This window comes from Phocoena sinus, chromosome 3 (assembly GCF_008692025.1).
Source record: "Phocoena sinus isolate mPhoSin1 chromosome 3, mPhoSin1.pri, whole genome shotgun sequence".
NCBI lineage: Eukaryota > Metazoa > Chordata > Mammalia > Artiodactyla > Phocoenidae > Phocoena > Phocoena sinus.
In genome coordinates, this window is record NC_045765.1 from 106045089 (window position 1) to 106065088 (window position 20000).

Consider the following 20000-nt stretch of genomic DNA (forward strand, 5'->3'; position numbering starts at 1 on the left):
ATTGGCCTCTAGTCAGAGAATGAAAAGAATTTGAAAAAGATAAAGAACTTGAAGTGGTGAACAGAAAGATGAAGGAAAACAAGGGCAAGGAAAACCATCCCAACACACGTAGTTTCTTATTTCTGAAGCCATGCTGACTACATGTGAATTTTATTTTGCCATTGTTATTCTATGCCTTTAGGTAAATTCTGGAACTTTAGTAAATTTTAATTTTTCATATATAAAATGAGGCTTATTAACAATATCAGCAAAGTTTATCGTAGGGATATTATGAGGATTAAGTGATATAATACTCATAAAGTACTTAGTATAATGTTTGGCACATAATAAGGCACAAAAATATTAACTAATATTACTATAAAATAATGAAATGTTCTAACGGATCGGCTGAGTAGTGGAATGAAAAATATCAAAGGATATATGAAATATGGAAATCTAAGGAAGCAGGTAATTTGTATCCGAAAAAAAAGAAACTCAGGAACAGGTTGCGCGATTTTAGGACTAAGGATAGTTATGTCACCAAGACAGTTATGTCAAAAGGGAGCTCTATGGGGCTTGGGACAAGGAGTTTCCCAAAGGTTTATGTAGTTTGAAGCCCCATACCGCAGATTATTCTAAACTGCGTTTATACCATTCTTATATGAGAGTCACTGACAAAATTGCAGAGACAGTAACTCAGCCAACGAGAAAAGGGAGACAAAGTCAAAGCTTCACTAATAGCAGAGATAAACTGATGCTGGATTCTGAGCCCTTGGCCAGAGCTGCATAAAACCCTCCCATTTCAGATCAGGGCTGGTTCAGGGACTGGGAAGGTGCTGGTAGGTATCAAATGATCACAACAATGAGGACAGGAGGGGTACAGAGATTGAATACCAGGTAAGACCTCACACTGTGTGATCCAAAGCAGAATCCAGGCTATTGATAAAATAGAGACAGTGGGTTTTTTAATGCATTCAGTTTCTCAAAGGGTTGTCCATTTCTGTGCTTAGTGGCTTCTTTTAGCAAGTCACATCTCTATTTGGTAGGCCAGAGGGATAACACAGTCTTACTTCCGAACTATTTCCCTGGTCTTTTTTAGTATAAAAGCACTAATGTTCTAAATGGAGTTCCATTAAGACATCTAGAACTCCTGAAGAAAGGGCACTTTCCTTTCCTCCTTACAATCAAGCTGTTCCCTAGAAAGATGCAAATTGGTGTGCTAACAGCAATAACCTGATACCCGATGAAAACTGGGAAGATGGCAAGAGCACCCACAATTTCTGACTTCCACTGAGTTAATTGTCAGGAACTCCCCTGCCTTAAGAAAACACATTGGCCATATAGCCATTAAATCTGAATAGCAGATTCCATGTTTGTTAAAAGAATTAAAGAGCTCATTTGTTGTCATGTTTATCAGGAAGCTGTCTACAAAGAGTGGCCTATCAAAGTGATAGGCTAAGACTGTTTTGTCTGTGGATAAAAGGTATAAATTCTGAAATGTGAGAGATTATCTGGAATTAGAGCATTCAGCAACTATTCTATAAAGTGTTGTTTTCATGTGATAATATTGCTGTAAAAGGTGAATATGAAATCATTCACTTTTTACAAAATTTAATCAAGATCTAAATCAGACTTTCAAAATATGACTTACATTCCGTAAATTAGATAGGTGTCTGTCGCTTATTTTTAGTTGAAGGAGGACTAGCTTTAATTTCTGTGATTTCTTTTCTCCACCCACCAAATGGATGAACATATATAGTCAGGGTCAGTGGCACAGTTTATAAGTATGTTATGTAATGAGATGATTGACTACTTTAAACATTCTAGCAGTGACTAGTTGGGGCTGCCCTTAAAACAGTGAAATATATTGCTTCAGCTTTTACATGCTGTAGTTTGAAACTATCATTTTACAGCTGTCTTAAATTATGACTTTTTAAACGAAGATTCTAAATAAAACACAAAAGTAGACTTCGCAAATTTTTTCTGTAATTTTAACATGGCATATCCTTTCTACCTGAAAAAAAAAAAGATTAAATGGGTTATTTAGTGATTAATAAAATGTCTCATTGTTTCTTTGGGTCACTATGCTTAACAGATGATCAATGTAGCCAATTTGTTTTCCTACTCATTTTCCTTGGAGGTTATGTTTCTATTGTGGCCATGAGCCTTTACATTTAGAAAAGGAAGAATTCACATTCTAAGATCTAAATAATAAGGCAATGTGAAATTTCCACCGTTGGACATGGCACTGGATTTCATCTTCTTTGTGTCACCTGATTGTTTTTGTAAAGTCAGTGTGAGTTTGTGCGCTTGACAAAGATTGATGGACTAAGTGTTATCATCATGACGTACTGCATTATTTATATAAAGCAATCAAATTCTATCTTTTAGTTTGTCCTTTGCTGTCAACTGAAGAACTACGATAGTCTGAAAGAACAATTAACTGGGCTTATAATTTTTGCATAATTATAAAAATATATAATCTTAGAGCATAAAATGCAATAAGCTATCTTATTTATGCGTCTTTAAAAAACAAATCCAAAGCAGTCAGGTGTCACTCCTTCGTTTTGTTGACCTTCATCACACCTATCTGGTAAGACAACAAAGCTGGATCAGGGTATCTCCTTCCTGTACGAGCACTAGCTGTTGTCCTCTAACCAGACACATGGTTGGGTACATGTTGCAACTATCAGTTTTTGACTCCAAGCCCAGCTAGGCCCTCAGTGCTTTCCCTCAATCTTTTTTTCTATGCTTTTCCAGGCAGCAACCTTCTATTTACTGCAGGTACATATTACTTACTTTCTACTCTTCTCAACCCTCTGATCCCATCACATTTTCACCAGCCCTACTACACAGAGAAAACACCAGGTAGGAGCTCCCTCAGTTTGTCTAACAGCATCTACAAGCATACAGGCATCCAGGTGAAACTTCATATTCTGTCATCTCCCTCCTCACACCAGAGGTAATTCTTTCCACATGTACTCTGAAGCCCACCCTTCATAGTGTTTTCTCACTCCCTACTCTTCTGAGTATTCCTTCTCTATGGCATCTTTAACTTCTTCTCTTCTGGTGGCTGCTTCCCATCAGCACCAAACACTGTCAGGTTTCTGCCACCTTAAATACACTTCCCGCCCCTGTCTCCCACCCCATTTTCATTTGGATAACATTTTATTTGAATAACACTGACTATATGCCAGGCACTGATCTTTGGCACGGGGAGAATTTGGTGAATAAGTTGATTCCAAACCTAAGAGAGTTTACAAGGTAGAAACATGTGTCTGCTTCTAGACCATGTTTCCAAAAACACCTGTCAGAATTTTTGTTTAGACTCCCATGATTTAAAAGATCAAATTTATGCTAATTTCTCTATCTCTAAACTGAATCTTTCTCCACAGGTTCGAATTCATAATATCAACTTCTCACTAAATATCTCCACATGGATGTCTATAGACATTTCAGTCCAAGCATTTCCAAAAGAGAATTCATCATCCCCCTTCACCACCTTCCCCAAACTTGCTCCTTAAACCATATTTTCCATCAAAATGAAAGGCAGAGCTTTTTGTTAAATTTTGATGTATGAGTTTCCTCCTTCGTTCTTCTCTTTCTTTTCAACCATCACATTGGATCTATAAATTTTGTCTCTCAATATGTCTTTTGGAATTCACTTCTCTCCATTTAGTTTTTAGTACTCTGATGCAAGCTGGCCATCCATTGTGCCAGAATAAACTTTGCCTCTTCCTCACTGGTCTGTCACTCTTAGACTTTGCCTCCTTGTAATCCATTCTCTGCATTGCATCCAGGGTGAATTATTTGAAGTTCAAATCATGTCACCCTCCTGATTAGACCCCTAAATGGCTGTCCTTTATGCTCAGGAATGCCCAGACTCCTTAGGAGTGTCTTAAAGACACTGCATACCCTGGGCAATGCCTATTCTTCAGTCTTATCTCTTGCCATTTCTGTTTTCTCTCTTCTCTCTAGCTAAAGGCAGTTTCATCCTGTTTCTTAAGCACGTGCTCTGGCTCTTCTCCCTATGTCTGCACATGCTTTCCCTTCTGCATGGTCTTTCTGGTCCCACCCCTTTGTCTGGCTGGTTTTCGCTAATCCTCTTGTATTAAATTGGAGATCACTTGCCTTGGGAAGGCTTCCTAACTCACAGTGCTGAGTTTGGTGTCCCCTCTTGTGCTCCTTTGGCATCAGGCATTTCCTTTTTCATAGACCTAACATGTAGTGGTAACTACTTGTCAACTTATTTGTGCCTTTTGTTAGACTCTAAAGAACAGGTAATTGTGTGTCAGGGACCCCATAATATGTGCAGCAATTATCACTTAATGTCATGTAAATGGACTTCAGTTTATATTAACTAGACAGATATTCTTCATAGGTAGAAATAATATAGTCAAAAAACACTTGGAAATTCCATTATATGGTTGAATTTTCTGGTGATTTATGAAATCCAGCTAAGTATTCTATGGAAATTCAATATACGTTAGTAGTAGTATCTGTTCTATTCTCCCTAACATGCTGTGTGCCTTTATTTTCAATTTGCTGATTCTAGTTTCCTGCAAATATTTTTTTCACAACTCATAGTGAACCAACAAAGAAAGCTAGTCTAATAAATTTCTTTCCTCTTTTGCCTTCCTCTCAACTGAAGGTAGGAAAATACAAACTTCCTTCCTTCCTTCCATCCATCTCTCCTTCCTCCTCCTTTTCTTTCTTTCTTTCCTCACTTTCTCTTATTCGTTTTCCTTCTTCTTTAATAATTGAAATCTTTGGATGAGCTTTAAAAAATGTGGAGGGCTGGGCTCCAACCCCAGTGATTCTGACTTAATTGGACTGGGCATCAGGAATTTTAAAAGCTTCCCTGTGATTCTAATATTCAGCAAAGTTTGAGAACCACCAGATTAGATCATCTCTAATGTTCCTTTCAATTCTAAAAACTCTAGATTTTGTTATTTTAAGGGACTCTCCGGAGTGTTTTAAAATACAAAATATGCCAACAGACTTGTTTTCAAAATGTAGAGCCCAAAATATCTTTGTCTTTTCAAGCAGTTAGCCTTGATTAAAGCTGTGTGTTAAAGGATGTACAATTCAAATAGGCAACACTCAAAATTATTGCTGATTTTCTTCTAATTCTATTCAGTACTGTATTTCCTTAGCAGTAAAAAGTTATCTAAAAAGAAAAAATGTCTTTAAAATTAGTGGGATAAACCACAGGCTAACAGCTAAGAAACGTCCTGCTTTAAATTAGCTTTAGTATGGCTCAGTGAATCTACAAAGATTCTTTGTTCATTCATTAGATTTGTGTCTTCTATGACTGCACCGTGGTCATTTGGGGGCGCTGTGAACATTAAGGTGTAGAATTGGATGGTCTTTTATTACAAGTATGTCTCATGATTTTCTGGTAAAATGACAGATCCTCTCAACGTGAATAAACTTATTCTTATTGGCTTTTTTTATCTTATTTCCTTCTCTACTCTTCCAAATTGCAGGATGGTCTGAAATATCAACTAAAATTTAGTTTTAAAGCACAAATGAAGCTAACAATCACATCATACCTTTTGAATTGTATTTTTTTTTTGAAATTTATAACTGGACACATTATCAAGCTTTAGCTTGTGAAAGAAGGCTTTAAAATCAAAATCTATTCATCAGACTCATTAGAGCATACAACAAATAAAATTTCAATATTCAGCATAAAAGGTGCCTCAAGAGACACCAAAGTAAATTGAGAGGCCTGTTGTTGATTCAAAGTGACATTTATTTTGTTCTGTACAGTTTCACTGGCAGTAAGTCGTAAGGGTGCTAACATTTTCTGTGATTTTTACCAGGTTGAGTATGCAAATTCTCATTTTAACTAGTTATTGCTCACTTGTGTACTAGAATTGGCTCATTTTGCCAAGTACTCTGTTTACAGGTTGGTTCAAAATCTAGCTTGTGCGACTGAAGACAAAACTTTTATTTTCTTTCCGTTTTTAAATGAAATGATAGTATAGCTGCCAAGTTCAGTAGGAGAGCAATAAACGGAAGATGAGGTTGTAGTACACAGACCTGCATTGTCCTGGTTGTGGAGCATGAATTTAAATGGTCTCTTGTATCTCATTGTGGCTTTGACTGTGGTTTTGATCTGCATTTCTCTGGTGATTAGTGATGTTGAGCATCTTTTCATGTGCCTGTTGGCCATCTGTATGTCTTTTTTTTTTTTTTGGAAAAATGTCTACTCTGGTCCCCTGCCCATTTTTTAATCAGGTTTTTTGTTTTTTCTTTTCTTTTTTTTTGATATTAAGTTGCATGAGTTCTTTATATATTCTGGATATCAACCCCTTATCAGATATATCATTTGTAAATATCTTCTCCTATTCAGCAGGTTGTCTTTTCATTTTGTTGATGGTTTCCTTGGCTGTGCAGAAGATTTTAGTTAGATGTTGTCCCATTTGTTTATTTTTGCTTTTGTTGCCCTTGCCTGAGCAGACATCTCACCCCCGCCCCCAAATATTGCTAAGAATGATGTCAAAGAGCTTACAGCCTATGTTTTCTTCTAGGAGTTTTATGGTTTCAGGTCTTACATTTAAATCTTTAGTCCACTTTGAGTTTATTTTTGTGTATGGTGTAATAAAGTAGTCCAGTTTCATTCTTTTGTATATAGCTGTCCGGTTTTCCCAAAACCCTTTATTGAAGAGGCTGTCTTTCCCCCATTGAATATTCTTGCCTCCTTTGTCATAGATTAATTGACCGTGTAAGCTTGGACCTAGCAGGTGTTATGCTAAATGAAATAAGTCAGGTAGAGAAAGACATATACAATATGATTTCACTTAACTGTGGATCTAAAAAGCAAAACAAATGAACAAATGAAACAAAACAGAAACAGACTCATAGATACAGAGAAGCAACTGGTGGTTGCCAGAGAACAGGGTGGCAGGATGCGTGAAATAGATGAAGGGGATTAAGAGGTACAAACTTCCAGCTATAATATAAATTAGTCACAGGGATATAACTGTACAGTATAGGGAATATAGTCAATAATATTGTAATGTGGTGACATATGGTAACTAGACTTATTGCGGTGATCATTTTGTAATGTATAAAAATATTGAATCACTGTGTTTGTTGTTCACCTGAAACTAATACAATATTGGATGTCAATTATGGTTCCATTAAAAAAGATCAAAAAGTAAAACAAACAAAAATATAGTCTCTTTTACTTTACCACATATAAATATGTATTGTAATATTCTTCACATTTAATTTGCAGAGATGTTGAAGAAATTAAACAGTATCTTGTATTAGTGTAGTTACATGCTTGAGAGATATGTTACTACTTTTTTGTTTTTAATTTTACATCTGTACACCAATTTTTTTTCAGAAATGAACAGAGGGCAGGGATGAAGGTACAGACATATTCTAGGTGGCTTCTAGCATTGCTAAAGGAACAGAGAAAATGGAGATGCATGCATTCATCCAAATAAATTATTAATATATTTACAATACTATGTAAATACAGGAGTACATTAGCAATACTGTGTAAATATATTAATATCTAAAAAATATATCAATGTATAAATACACAAGTACATTAATATGTAAATACAATAATATATTTTCAGTAGGTGTTTGATAACATAGGAAGAATAGACTTAGCAGAAATGTCCTTGATTATCATGACAGAGAATTAAATGTAAGGCTCTAAATTATAACTTGGTTCTTACTAAAACTGTGTTGCTGACAAAATAAGTTTAGTGACACTTAGTTACTGTGTTCCAGATACTCGGCCTCCTTCACATTTCTTGAATTCATCACTGTCTTGCCTATCAGTCGGGCTACACCCTTGCCATTCCTTCTGCCTACAAGACTCTTCCTTAGGTTTTAACATGACTAACTAATGTTCATCCTTCAGCTCAAGTGGCACCTCTTCAGAGAAGCCTTTTTTGACTGGCTATCTTAAGCAACCAGTTCTATTTACAGCCTTTTTCATCCAGTTTGTTCTCTCTACTCGCTGACCCACCCCACCCCTAACATAGCTTTTATTACAGTGGTTAATACCTTGCTTATTTATTTGTTAAGTTTTTCATTATGCATCCACTCCACTAGACTATAAATTCCAGGAATGCAGGAGCCATATGTCTTCATCTAAGCTGCATTCCCAATGTCTAATGTGGCTGCTGGAATATCAATAATGATAACTGGATCAGTGACCCTCTAATCTGTGAACTGGAGATAGGCAGTAATATATAAAGAAAACTGAGTGTATACACCATCCAAGAGTTTATATATCAATGAGAGAAATTAGCTGTTCTATCCACCTGATTCCCAGAGTAGTGCCAACATAGAATTTTCTCCTTTACTTGGCATTACAAGTTGCACGATTGTATACTGAGCTCACAGAAAAAACACAACCACGATCATAATGGTACAACTTTTAGTGTTTTGGGGTTTTTTATTTGCATTGTCTTGGGCAGTGCTATATATTTTATAAATTCATACACACTTTGCAATCCAGGCTAAAAGCTCCGGCAAATTGATAATAAAGTGAAATAAGACAGTCCCTGAATCACCTTGAACAGGTGGTGGGTCAGTGAGAAGAATGAAACGGACACTGACCACAGACAGGATGGTTCCAGTCCAAGCAGAACCCTGGAGAGCGGGGGAATGGGGTGGGGAAGAGGAGGCAAATGGGAAGTTAAATTTAGCCTGCAATGATTTCTTGCCCCTGGGAAAAACAGTTGCTTCGTTCTATTGCCAAAAGGCAAGTCGGCATCAGCTTAATTTGCCTGAGTCTGCCATAAACTGCAGATGGAATCATAAAACATAGTTAGATTCAAATTAAACACATCTGTCCTAATCTAAAGCAGGTGAGGCCAGCCAGCCAAGATGCATCAAGGTATAACACTGCACACAGATTACAATATGCGGAGGTATATTTTAGGAGCCTGCTGACAGTGAAATAAAGAACCATGAAAGCGTGTATTGTCCTCTTTTCCTTTCCTGAGCCTGCCTTCTTGTACTGGTTGCCATCTTAGTTTTAAGACTCAACCAATACATCCACTGGGAAACAAACAAACAGACAACAAAACTTGAAATCCAGAAGTCTATTGCATTTTAATCAGGATTCTTACCTAAACTGATGCTTTCTCAGATTAATTGAAATGACAGGGAATCAGAAGTCCCTACAGTGCATTTTAATTAGACTTGAATTTTTAGCCAGAGAGGGTTTGTTTCTACTTAAGGTATCAGCCTACATTTGTACCACCCACTGAGGTAGTGGGTGTAGAGAGAAAAAAAGCAGGCTAAGATATGATGGTTTTGACAAAAGTAACTATGTAACTTATCCAAACCAGGACAGTTTTGAGAGTGAAAGGGGACTATGGTACCAGTGGAGGTGCATGGCTCCAATATCCTTTCAAGAAAGAACAAGCTGTTTGGCTGCAAAGAATGTAATTAGCTTCCAGTGACCTTCTTCTCTAGCACTTTCATGATCCCACTTGCGCCTTATGATTGAGCCTTGAGCCTCCTCCAGCCAATGATTGAACACAGGAAGGGCAATAGTGCCTGGTCATTTCTGCCCTTGAGGGATTCCTCCAAAGTGTAATCTTTGCTCTGGAGCTCCCTGGTAGATTGGCTAAGACTTTGTCAAGTCTGCACTATGGACTGAGGCTCCCCTGCTCAATCCTCGTTCAATAACCGCCCTCCACCCTTTTCACAGATGTCAGATCTGCATCACAAGATGAAGGCTTTTCCTGCCCTTTTCTGCTTCCTCCCCATTTTATCTTTCCTAGGCATTACTTCTCAATAAACTTGATGTACTCTTTGTCTTTGTGGAGAACCCAACTGACAAAAGGGTGCTATTGATAATTAGGTGTGGGGAAACAGATATATAGCACAGCCTCTAATAACCCTAATTATATTTGATGGGCTCTGTTGTGCCCATCAAAACTTTGTTTTTTGCTGACATTGTCCATCTATCACAGGTACATGTGGGAGCCTTTAATCTCAGGCAGACCTTGACATAATAGACCCTAAGTGAATAAACTGGATATTCATATGGTAGTGGATAGGACCTATCACTATTTTCCTCCTTTTTCTCTCTTGAAGAATCTTCCTTCTTTTTTCTCACTTATTTGTTAGTGTGCCCAAGGACCTCTCCTCCCCTCTCCTTTCCTCTCTGCTCCACTCCTCTCCTCTGCCCTCCCTTTAATGACTGTCACTGGAATACAGTATTCATGTCCGTACTTAACAATCCCTGTTTTAGCAAAAGCTCTCCGACTGCTTATCTGCCTATTCAATAGCTTTATGAGACATTTTCATTTTGAATATTCCACAGACTTCTCAAACACAATAATTCCTTTGACACTAACCCCATTATATTTACTTATGAAAGATGGCCTCGTAGTCATACAGACAGGAGCTCTAGAAATCAACCCAGATTTTTTGCTCTCCCTCAACCCCACATCAGTTTGGTCACAGTGTCATCTTGATTCTACCTGGTACATTTTGGTCATACCTATTACCTCTTTTCTATGTTTCAAAAAGACACTGAGTAAATATCAATACTGGGGATAAAATATGAGTTTTCACAAGTATTAATTTCTTAGAAATAAGCAGTAAGCAAAAAGAAGGAAAAAAATATATGAGGACAAGAGAGAAAACAGGTCAGCTGAACAGCAGCTGGCATCTACGAGATATAATGAGAGGTGAACAGATTGTCCTGTCTCATTTTGACCACAGAAGCATCATATGACTGCCACACATACATGGTAGAAAACCGATAAAGTATTAATACCAGAAAGGGTAGCACAAGTACCAAGAAAGTTTTCTTAGGACACCGAAACTCCCCATGATGATGGGATAAGCAAAGGGACCAGACATTGTGGCCTCATGTGACCTTGGGTAAGCTCACATCAGTTAATAAACTTTGCAGGAACCTGACAGTAGGAGTGAGAGGGATCAGAATGAGAGATCTTGATTTTGGATAAATATATATAGTCTATATTCTCCAGAACCTCTAAGATACTGTTCATCCCTTGCCTTTCTCCTGTAGAGATTGCTTCTGTCAGTGTGAATAAATCAGTATAAACACCTACAATGTTACTTGATCTGTTGCAATTACTACAACAACAGATCCTGGTCTGGGGAATGTAGAACTCCTCTTTTTGTAGTAGGCACAGTACCAGAAATATGACTGACATCTTATCAAATAAAGTTTGAGTGTTAGTACTGATCTTCATACAATGAACAGAGTTAGAAGATGGCAGTGTTGTTAATTTGACTGTACAAAGTTGTGCTACTTTGCTCACACCAAAGGCAGAGTGGCAGGATCACACTTTTAAACCGGTAATTGGCTCTTTCTAGAAAATCTCAACAATAATGCCTTGTTTCTAATGGGGGGTAGTGATCTGGAAGGACTTTCATTTCCTATTTTATTACCTAGTATTTATTAACTGGATTGGGTTTAAATGGTGCCTGCATTGCTTCCCCTGTCCACAGCTATCTCTAAAGAAGATTAAGAAAATCCTCATTACTTTTTGCTGGAACTTCAAAAGATTAATGCTTAGTCCTTCTGCCATCAGCCTAGACCACTCCATTTGATTCAACGCAATGCTGCCTGAGTCATCATTCCAGAACACAAATGTGATAATATACTTTCCCATATGTAAAGTCCTTTTATGATTTTCCAATGCTTACAGATAAACTTCAGAATTTTTTGTACAGCATACAGAGCCTTTACCCTTCTGAGCTCATTTCTCTCTACTCATCATAGATGTCTATGCTTTAATTATAGTGGCCTACTTGAAGTTCCTGGAATAAGCCATGATCTTTTTCCTTTGTATACGTTATTTTCTTTGCCTGGAATGTTGGGCATATACCCGCTTCCTCTTCTGCATCACCTAACAGCACTGCATCTGTATAGAAGTCTCCTGTGGTCCTAAGATTTGGATCATGTATACTAATCACAGCTCTTATTACTATGTGCTGTAATCATTCCCATTTTTTTAATCTCCCATAGTGGGCTCTGTACTTATTGATTGTAAGGACTGTCTTAATTCTTTATGGCTAGCACTTACCTCAGTACCTATCATAAAATGGGTGCTCAAGGAATAGATGGATGGATGGACAAATGCATGGACAAATGGAGGGATGGTTGAATGGCTCACTAGCTAAATATATAAAGAGATAGACACAGAGTCTATTGAAATATCTTTACCAGTCATCAACCTCTACTTTCAAAGGCACTCTATAGAATTCTGCCAGGATAGTCTTCTTAAAATAGATCTGACCATGTCAAACTTTAAAATATATGTTAAAAACATTCATTGGCTCCTCATCTTACAAATTATGATGCCACTTTTTAATCTTCCCTGATCTGACATAGATATACTTTCTCAGCCATTGGCAATCAAATACTCCAGGGTCCAGCCATGCTAAATTCTATAGTATTAAAAAAAATATTCATTCATTCATTTATTCACTTATTTCATGACTCCATTTTCTAATATATGCTCCAGTGTTAATGTAGTATTTTTCTCTATCATGTTAATATAGTTAAAGACTTGTTTTATAAATTTAGCAAATATCTTAACCTCCATTTTCATTTTTCTAAAATTTTAAAGCAATTACTCTGGAAAAGAGGTGAAATAATTCATGGGAAAGCTCCTATAAGGGAATAAAGTTCCTAAGAAATACCAAGCAGTAAGGAAGTTGGGACCTCACTGCTTTTTGAAATTTTGAAAAGCCTCATTCCCTTTTAATCCAGGAGGTGGCACCTTCACCTATAAAGCTCTCTTAGAAACTATATGGGCTTTTCTAAATCTGATTCACATCCTCTTTGTGCAATAAAGCAATCTGTGGGGGGACCTTCAAGATGGTGGAGGAGTAAGACCTGGAGATGAACTTCTCCCCACAAATACATCAAAAATACATCTACACATGGGAACAACTCCTACAGAACACCTACTGAACACTGGCAGAAGACCTCAGACTTCCCAAAAGGCCAGATGACATGATACTATACATAGAGAATCCTAAAGATGCTACCAGAAAACTACTAGAGCTAATCAATGAATTTGGTAAAGTTGCAGGATACGAAATTAATGCACAGAAATCTCTGGCATTCATATACACTAATGATGAAAAATCTGAAAGTGAAATCAAGAAAACACTCCCATTTACCACTGAAACAAAAAGAATAAAATATCTAGGAATAAACCTACCTAAGGAGACAAAAGATCTGTATGCAGAAAACTATAAGACACTGATGAAAGAAATTAAAGATGATACAAATAGATGGAGAGATATACCATGTTCTTGGATAGGAAGAATCAACATTGTGAAAATGACTCTACTACCCAAAGCAATCTACAGATTCAATGCAACCCCTATCAAACTACCACTGGCATTTTTCACAGAACTAGAACAAAAAAAATTCACAATTTGTATGTAAACACAAAAGACCCTGAATAGCCAAAGCAATCTTGAGAAAGAAAAATGGAGCTGGAGGAATCAGGCTCCCTGACTTCAGACTATACTACAAAGCTACAGTAATCAAGACAGTATGGTACTGGCACAAAAACAGAAATATAGCTCAATGGAACAGGAGAGAAAGCCCAGAGATAAACCCACACATATATGGCCACCTTATCTTTGATAAAGGAGGCAAGAATATACAATGGAGAAAAGACAGCCTTTTCAATAAGTGGTGCTGGAAAAACTGACACCTACATGTAAAAGGATGAAATCAGAGCTTCCCTGGTGGCGCAGTGGTTGAGAGTCCGCCTGTTGATGCAGGGGACATGCCCCGGTCTGAGAGGATCCCACATGCCATGGAGCAGCTGGGCCCGTGAGCCCTGGCCGCTGAGCCTGCGCGTCCAGAGCCTGTGCTCCACAACGGGAGAGGCCACAACAGTGAGAGGCCCGCGTACCGAAAAAACAAACAAACAAACAAAAAACAAAACAGATGAATGGATAAAGAAGATGTGGCATATATATACAATGGAATATTACTCAGCCATAAAAAGAAACGAAATTGAGTTATTTGTAGTGAGGTGGTTGAACCTAGAGTCTGTCATACAGGGTGAAGTAAGTCAGAAAGAGAAAAATACTGTATGCTAACACATATATATGGAATCAAAAAAAAAAGGTTCTGGTGAGCCTAGAGACAGGACATTTATAAAGACGCAGACATAGAGAATGGACTTGAGGACATGGGAAGGGGAAGGGTAAGCTGGGACAAAATGAGAGAGTGGCATTGACATATATACACTACCAAATGTAAAATAGATAGGTAGTGGGAAGCAGCTGCATAGCACAGGGAGATCAGCTTGGTGCTTTGTGACCACCTAGAGGGTTGGCGAGTGAGGGTGGTAGAGAGGTGCAAGAGGGAGGGGAAATGGGGATATATGTATACATATAGCTGATTCACTTTGTTATACAGCAGAAACTAACACAACTTTGTAAAGCAATTATACTCCAGTAAAGTTGTTAAAAAATAAATAAATAAAGGCATGCCAGTTACTCTCTGATCCCTGTTTTTCACTCCAGACTTAATCTACTTTGTGCTACTTTGTGTATTTTAAGGTTACTCAGGGATAACACCCTTAAGATTTCTAGAAATCCTTTTTTATTTAGCTGAGAGATTCTTTCAGGCTACACCTGAATTATATGAAATGTTTTCACAAAGGTCTTGTAGCTACATCCTTCATTTTATATTTATGTTGAGGCCATCTTTCTGACAAAGCTCTGGATTTGATCTTTCACTGGTTTGAGAGGCTGAAGTTGAGAAATTATTTTCTATCACAAGTCCTGGTGCCTCTCTATTCCTTTTCTTTACTTTCAAAATCATCAGTTCTTTATTTAGCATGTCTCTTTCTTGTAGTGCCTTATCAGATACAGCTATTAAGAGTCAAGTGACCCTTTAACATTCTGACTACAAATCTTATTACTCATATACAGAAGTTTATTAGGTACATTTTCTATCACCCAAGTATCCTCAGGTGATAGTTTTACCAACTGCTTCTCTCTATATAGCAGGGAGAGCTCTTTTTCTAGCCTCCTGTAGCCATTCTTTCAGTGCCTTTCCGGATTCCATCTGCCACCAGTATCAAAACCAAGGCCACATATTTTAGGTTTTGGTTACTGCACAACTTATTTCTCTTTCCTCCCATGTTTCTCTCAACTCTCTCAAGCAAGAGAGAGATTTTATTCTCAGGGCAGTTGCAGGGTTCTAAGAGAGGAAGCAGAAATATTCAAGTGGTTTTTCAAACCTCAGCTGACTTCAGGTCTCCTAACATCCTATTGGCCAAAGCAAGTCACATGGACAAGCCCAGACTCTAGGGATCAAGAAATAAACCCCACCCCTTTATCGAGAGAAATTGCAAAGTTACAGAGCAAAGCGTGTGGATATAGATAGGTTATTTATTGGAATAATTAATAAACCAGTCAACCAAAGATATTTCAGTTAATCTTCTTTAACAAATTAGACAATATTTCATTTACATGTAATGAAGGGACCCAACCTGAGTTAATCACTTTTAGTATGCAATTCAACATGCAGTGTTTGCATCGTAAAATTTAATTGTCACCATGTTACATACCATCTCTCTTAGAAGCACATGGTTTCAAATGGGTCTTGCCTACCTTGCCTGTAAATCTAAATCGTATGGTGACTTTACCAAAGGAAGAGTGGGGTATGTGAAATAGGACAGTTCACTGCCTAAGACAAGAAAAGTCAATATCTGTTTCTTTGTTCCTCAGGTGATATTTGTGATCGCAATCCATGTGAAAATGGAGGTATCTGTGTGTCAGGATTGTCTGATGATTCCTTTTCCTGCGAGTGCCCAGATGGCTTCATAGATCCCAATTGTTCTAGTGTTGTGGAGGTTGGTAAGTGTAAGATTTAAGCATTTCAATAGTTATCCTCTTTGTTTTCATGAGTGACCGACAAATTTGGCTGTCAGTGCATTATGGGTACTCTGTATAAGATTCTTACGTGTTGCTAATTAGTTTACTTCTCTGTAGGCCTCTTAATTTTAACATTTTTATTTTATATTTAAAGTATATTTTTATTCATAGTGCTCTCAAAAAATTTAAAAATATATTTTAGTGATTAACATTATACTTTAAAGGCACTACATGTACTACTTGAATATAGTAAATTTATTTTTCTAATATTAATATATATTTAAATTTTATTTTCACTGGAAAGCAATTCCCAAGTCAATTTATTCAAGTTAGATAGTCACTCTGAATAAAATAGAACTTATTTTAGTGATTGAAAATATTCATCAGTATTTTGTAGCTGTTCTAATCATTACTTTTCTAAGACTATAAATACATGATGAAAGAAAAAATATTCTAGCTGCATTGTTCTTCAAAGTCTCAAAAACACGCTTGGCAAATATTAGTCAGTGATCACATTTCAAAATGTTTTTCATCTGTGAAGTACTTCATTGCCATGTATAGTTGTGGATTCAGGGTGGCTTCCATAATTTCCAAATAGTTCTCCATTAAGCAGATATCGGTACTTTAAATAATTTAGCACTACATAAATTTGTATAGAGATTTTTTTCTCTGATTAAAAGTAATACCATGGTTAAGTTGGAAGAAAATTTTTTTCATGTCAGTAAAAGAAGAAAAAAGTGAACTATATCTGTTCGATATAGGGAAACCAAACATGTGTTGGATTAAAATTCAGTCAGCCAGCATTAACCTTGGAAAAGTCAGAGATGTCCATAGCTTTTCAAAAATAGTTTTGAAGAAGAAAAGTAGTTCTGTCTACAGGAAGGGATCAGTGTGAGTTACTCACCATTGTATCTAATGCACCTAACTAGTTCCTTTATGTGTAGTAGGAGCCCAATACCCAATAACTTGGTTGAATGAATGAAAGAATAATTAAGTAAAATCACTAACCAGCCATTTTTGGCCACTATTAATTGCATTTTAGTGTGCTTTATTTTTTAAATGTGTTTTACTTGGATTTTTATGTTACATTGGTATGAATGTATTACACTCGAAAAAGTTAATTATATTATTGCTGAAAAGTACTATGTCCATTTGATTCATTTCAAAGACAATTCTCTTTTAAGGCTTTTATTAACTTGCTGTTATTTTAGGGGATTTGATTCAGTGCCATAGAAATAAAACTGTTGTAACCACTTTGACCAAGTCTCCAAATATGTACAGTGAGTTTCAGAATTTAATATGAGAATGCTATCCTCACAAAAGTCTATATCTCTGAAGAAAATTAGAATGATAAATATTCCCAACAGGAATATATAATAGCATAAAAAAGAGTTATATTTTAAGCCCACTGACCCCAAATCGGCAGTGCCTTAGATTTGCAGTATATAATGTTTTTGTTGCTACTTTGTAAGAGCCAAATCTGGAACTGAAGAGGCAAATGTGTTTAAATAATTAAGAAACCAGTATATTTATAGAATTTTGAAGTAAGTACTTGAATACTTCAGGCCATATTTTTAAATATTAATTCAACATTTGTCATTTTATCAGAAGAATGATACTATAGGCTGCAACACTTTAAAAACTAAACGTACTGCCATATTCCTCTTAGTTCAATGAGACTTTGAGAAATCAAATGCTTATAGAATTAAGTTTTACTTAGATTCATTATTCTCTGTTATTAAAACACCTCACATTTCTTCTACCTTTTTGTTAACTCTTGCATATAATCAGGGAATACTAAGTATTTATTGAATAAAAATACTTAATAGCAATGCCTTTAATATCTAGCCTACCTTGTTTTCTTCGTGTCTTTAAAACTAATTATTGGTACAAAATATATGAACATTAGATCATTAAAGACAATCCTGCCTTTTTAATTTAAAAAAATCTACCACTTTTCTGGAATATTTCTGGGACATTGCTGTTGTTGTTTCCCTGCTGTTGGGTAGCACCAGTGCAGAAGAGCAGAGTGTAATGCTAGAATTTTATACCAGAAAAACCTCAAAAGCTATAGGTATTTTGATGTGATATCATAAAAGACAAAAGAGTTGAACTGTCACCATTGCTGTATTTTTACTTTAACATTAATCCTTGCAAAGATATATGCTGCTAGCCTTTTGAACCATATATATTTTGTGATTATACGAAGTTCTAAATCACCTTATTAAAACTTGCATTTTGATCTAACTTTAAAAATTATTATTACTCTATACTACAATCAAAAATATACTCTATTGTAGTGCATTTGGAGAGGGGAATTTCAAACATATGCTACTCTCAGAGATAAAAGTTGATTCTTGATTTTACCTCAAACTTCATTAATTTGCAGTAGCCTTATTATAAGTTCTTGATGCTACTTATTTCAAAGAGAGCCTCATCCATTTTTGGACTTTTACTCTTCCCTCTCAAAGCATCTAGTGTCAGGTAAGCACAAAACACTTTACTCCCTTTGTGACCAATCCTCACATCACTTACATTCCTATGCTACCTGTGGAAGTTTGGAGAAATTAACTTGCTCAGATTTGTGAACTTCATTCACTAGGCAGCATTGCTCTTCTTTGTACTTAATTCTTGATCTGGCTGTGTACTCCAATATCCATACTTTATATCTCTCTATCACTCCCTGTCTCTTTGTCTACCCACCCAGCACACACACACATCCCCCTTATACAGACATACCTACAGACCGTGATGTTCTCAGCCTCTTAGAGTTATGAAAACTCACTTCTGATATCCACAAAAGGCAATAGGAAAGCATCTCTATGAGCAAAGGGAAAGAAAAGAGCCTAGTTAGCATCCTCTGATTTGAAGACATCAGCCAGATTTACCAGTGTTTGCATAGACATGCAGTGGACAGTGCAACCTTCTCCAGGGGACTGGTAGATAAGCACCATGTGGTTAAGACCCTAATTACTCCCCAGTTACTTGCTCACATTCTTGAATGGCACTGTGCAGTTTGGAGCCAAATGTTGACACATTTATTTCATAGAAAAATTTCTATTACTAGTGAACATTCTAGCATTCATATATGGAAACCTTGGGAATTATTAAATTGTCCAAGTTCCATGGTATAATTCTCCTCTGTATGCTATCAGAGTATTTCTGTAAACTAATAACAAATATATATTTTAAAACTCAATTGCATAGTATATTAATGCAACCAAAGAGGACAGAGTAAGTGATTGACTTAAAAAAAATAAAATCTTAGTTTTCATTTATTCTTAAACAAATATTTATTTAGCACTGACTAAGTAGTAGTTACCTAATGGTAGAGACGCATTGGTAAAAAAAATTACAGGAATTACTGTTTATCTAGGAAAGCAGATAAATAAGTAGATAAATATGATGGGTATTGTAATAGGAGAAGTAGATAGAGCCATTAGAATATAAAGCAGGTGTCCTCTTTTAAGCTAGGTGTCAAAGAATGCATGCCTACCTGAAAAAAATAATATTTTGACATAATTCTAAAAAATAATTTTAATCTACCAGGCAGAAGGCTAAAAGTATTCCAGACAGAGGAAATAATTTTTAGGAAAACCAGGATATAAGAAAAGTCATAATTCCATGAACTGAAAGAAATTTACTGTGGCTTAAAAGTGGAGAGACATGATGGCCATTAATGAGTCTGGAGTTGGTGATGGTGGCAGATCCTGCAGGGTTGCATGGTGCTTTGTGGAATTTGGACTTCGTTCTAAGAGTGATGGAGAGGATTTGTACTTTTAGAAGATCACTGTCACTGAAATATGGGGAAAAAATTAGAGCAGAGTATGGCAGGGGACAATTTGTAGTCTACTGCAGAGACCAGGTCAGACTTGATGATCTTAGCCTGGGTCAGTGTAGTAACAAAGAGGATGGGGAGGAGTCAATAAATATTTAAAGGATACAACAGATAAATTTTCATGACTTATGGGGTTACTGGATAAAAGGGGTTTGCATAAAGGGACGAGTAAAGAAGAAACATCTCAAATTTCTGGCCTGAGCAACTTGGAGCCATTTACTGAGACACTGAAAATTGAGGATACACTGGATTGGAAGGCAGAAAATGAGTTGAGTATTTCACATACTGAATTTGA

General features: G+C 36.5%; 1 protein-coding gene across 2 annotated transcripts in view; it reads left to right on the forward strand.

Moving 5' to 3' along the window:
* EDIL3 (EGF like repeats and discoidin domains 3) overlaps window positions 1-20000 on the forward strand; it is a 431167-nt gene that overhangs the window by 117104 nt on the left and 294063 nt on the right. For both annotated transcript variants that reach the window (XM_032627364.1, XM_032627365.1), the window contains exon 2: window positions 15721-15849. In XM_032627364.1, coding sequence (XP_032483255.1) covers window positions 15721-15849 — 129 coding nt within the window. The remainder of the gene's footprint in view (window positions 1-15720; window positions 15850-20000) is intronic.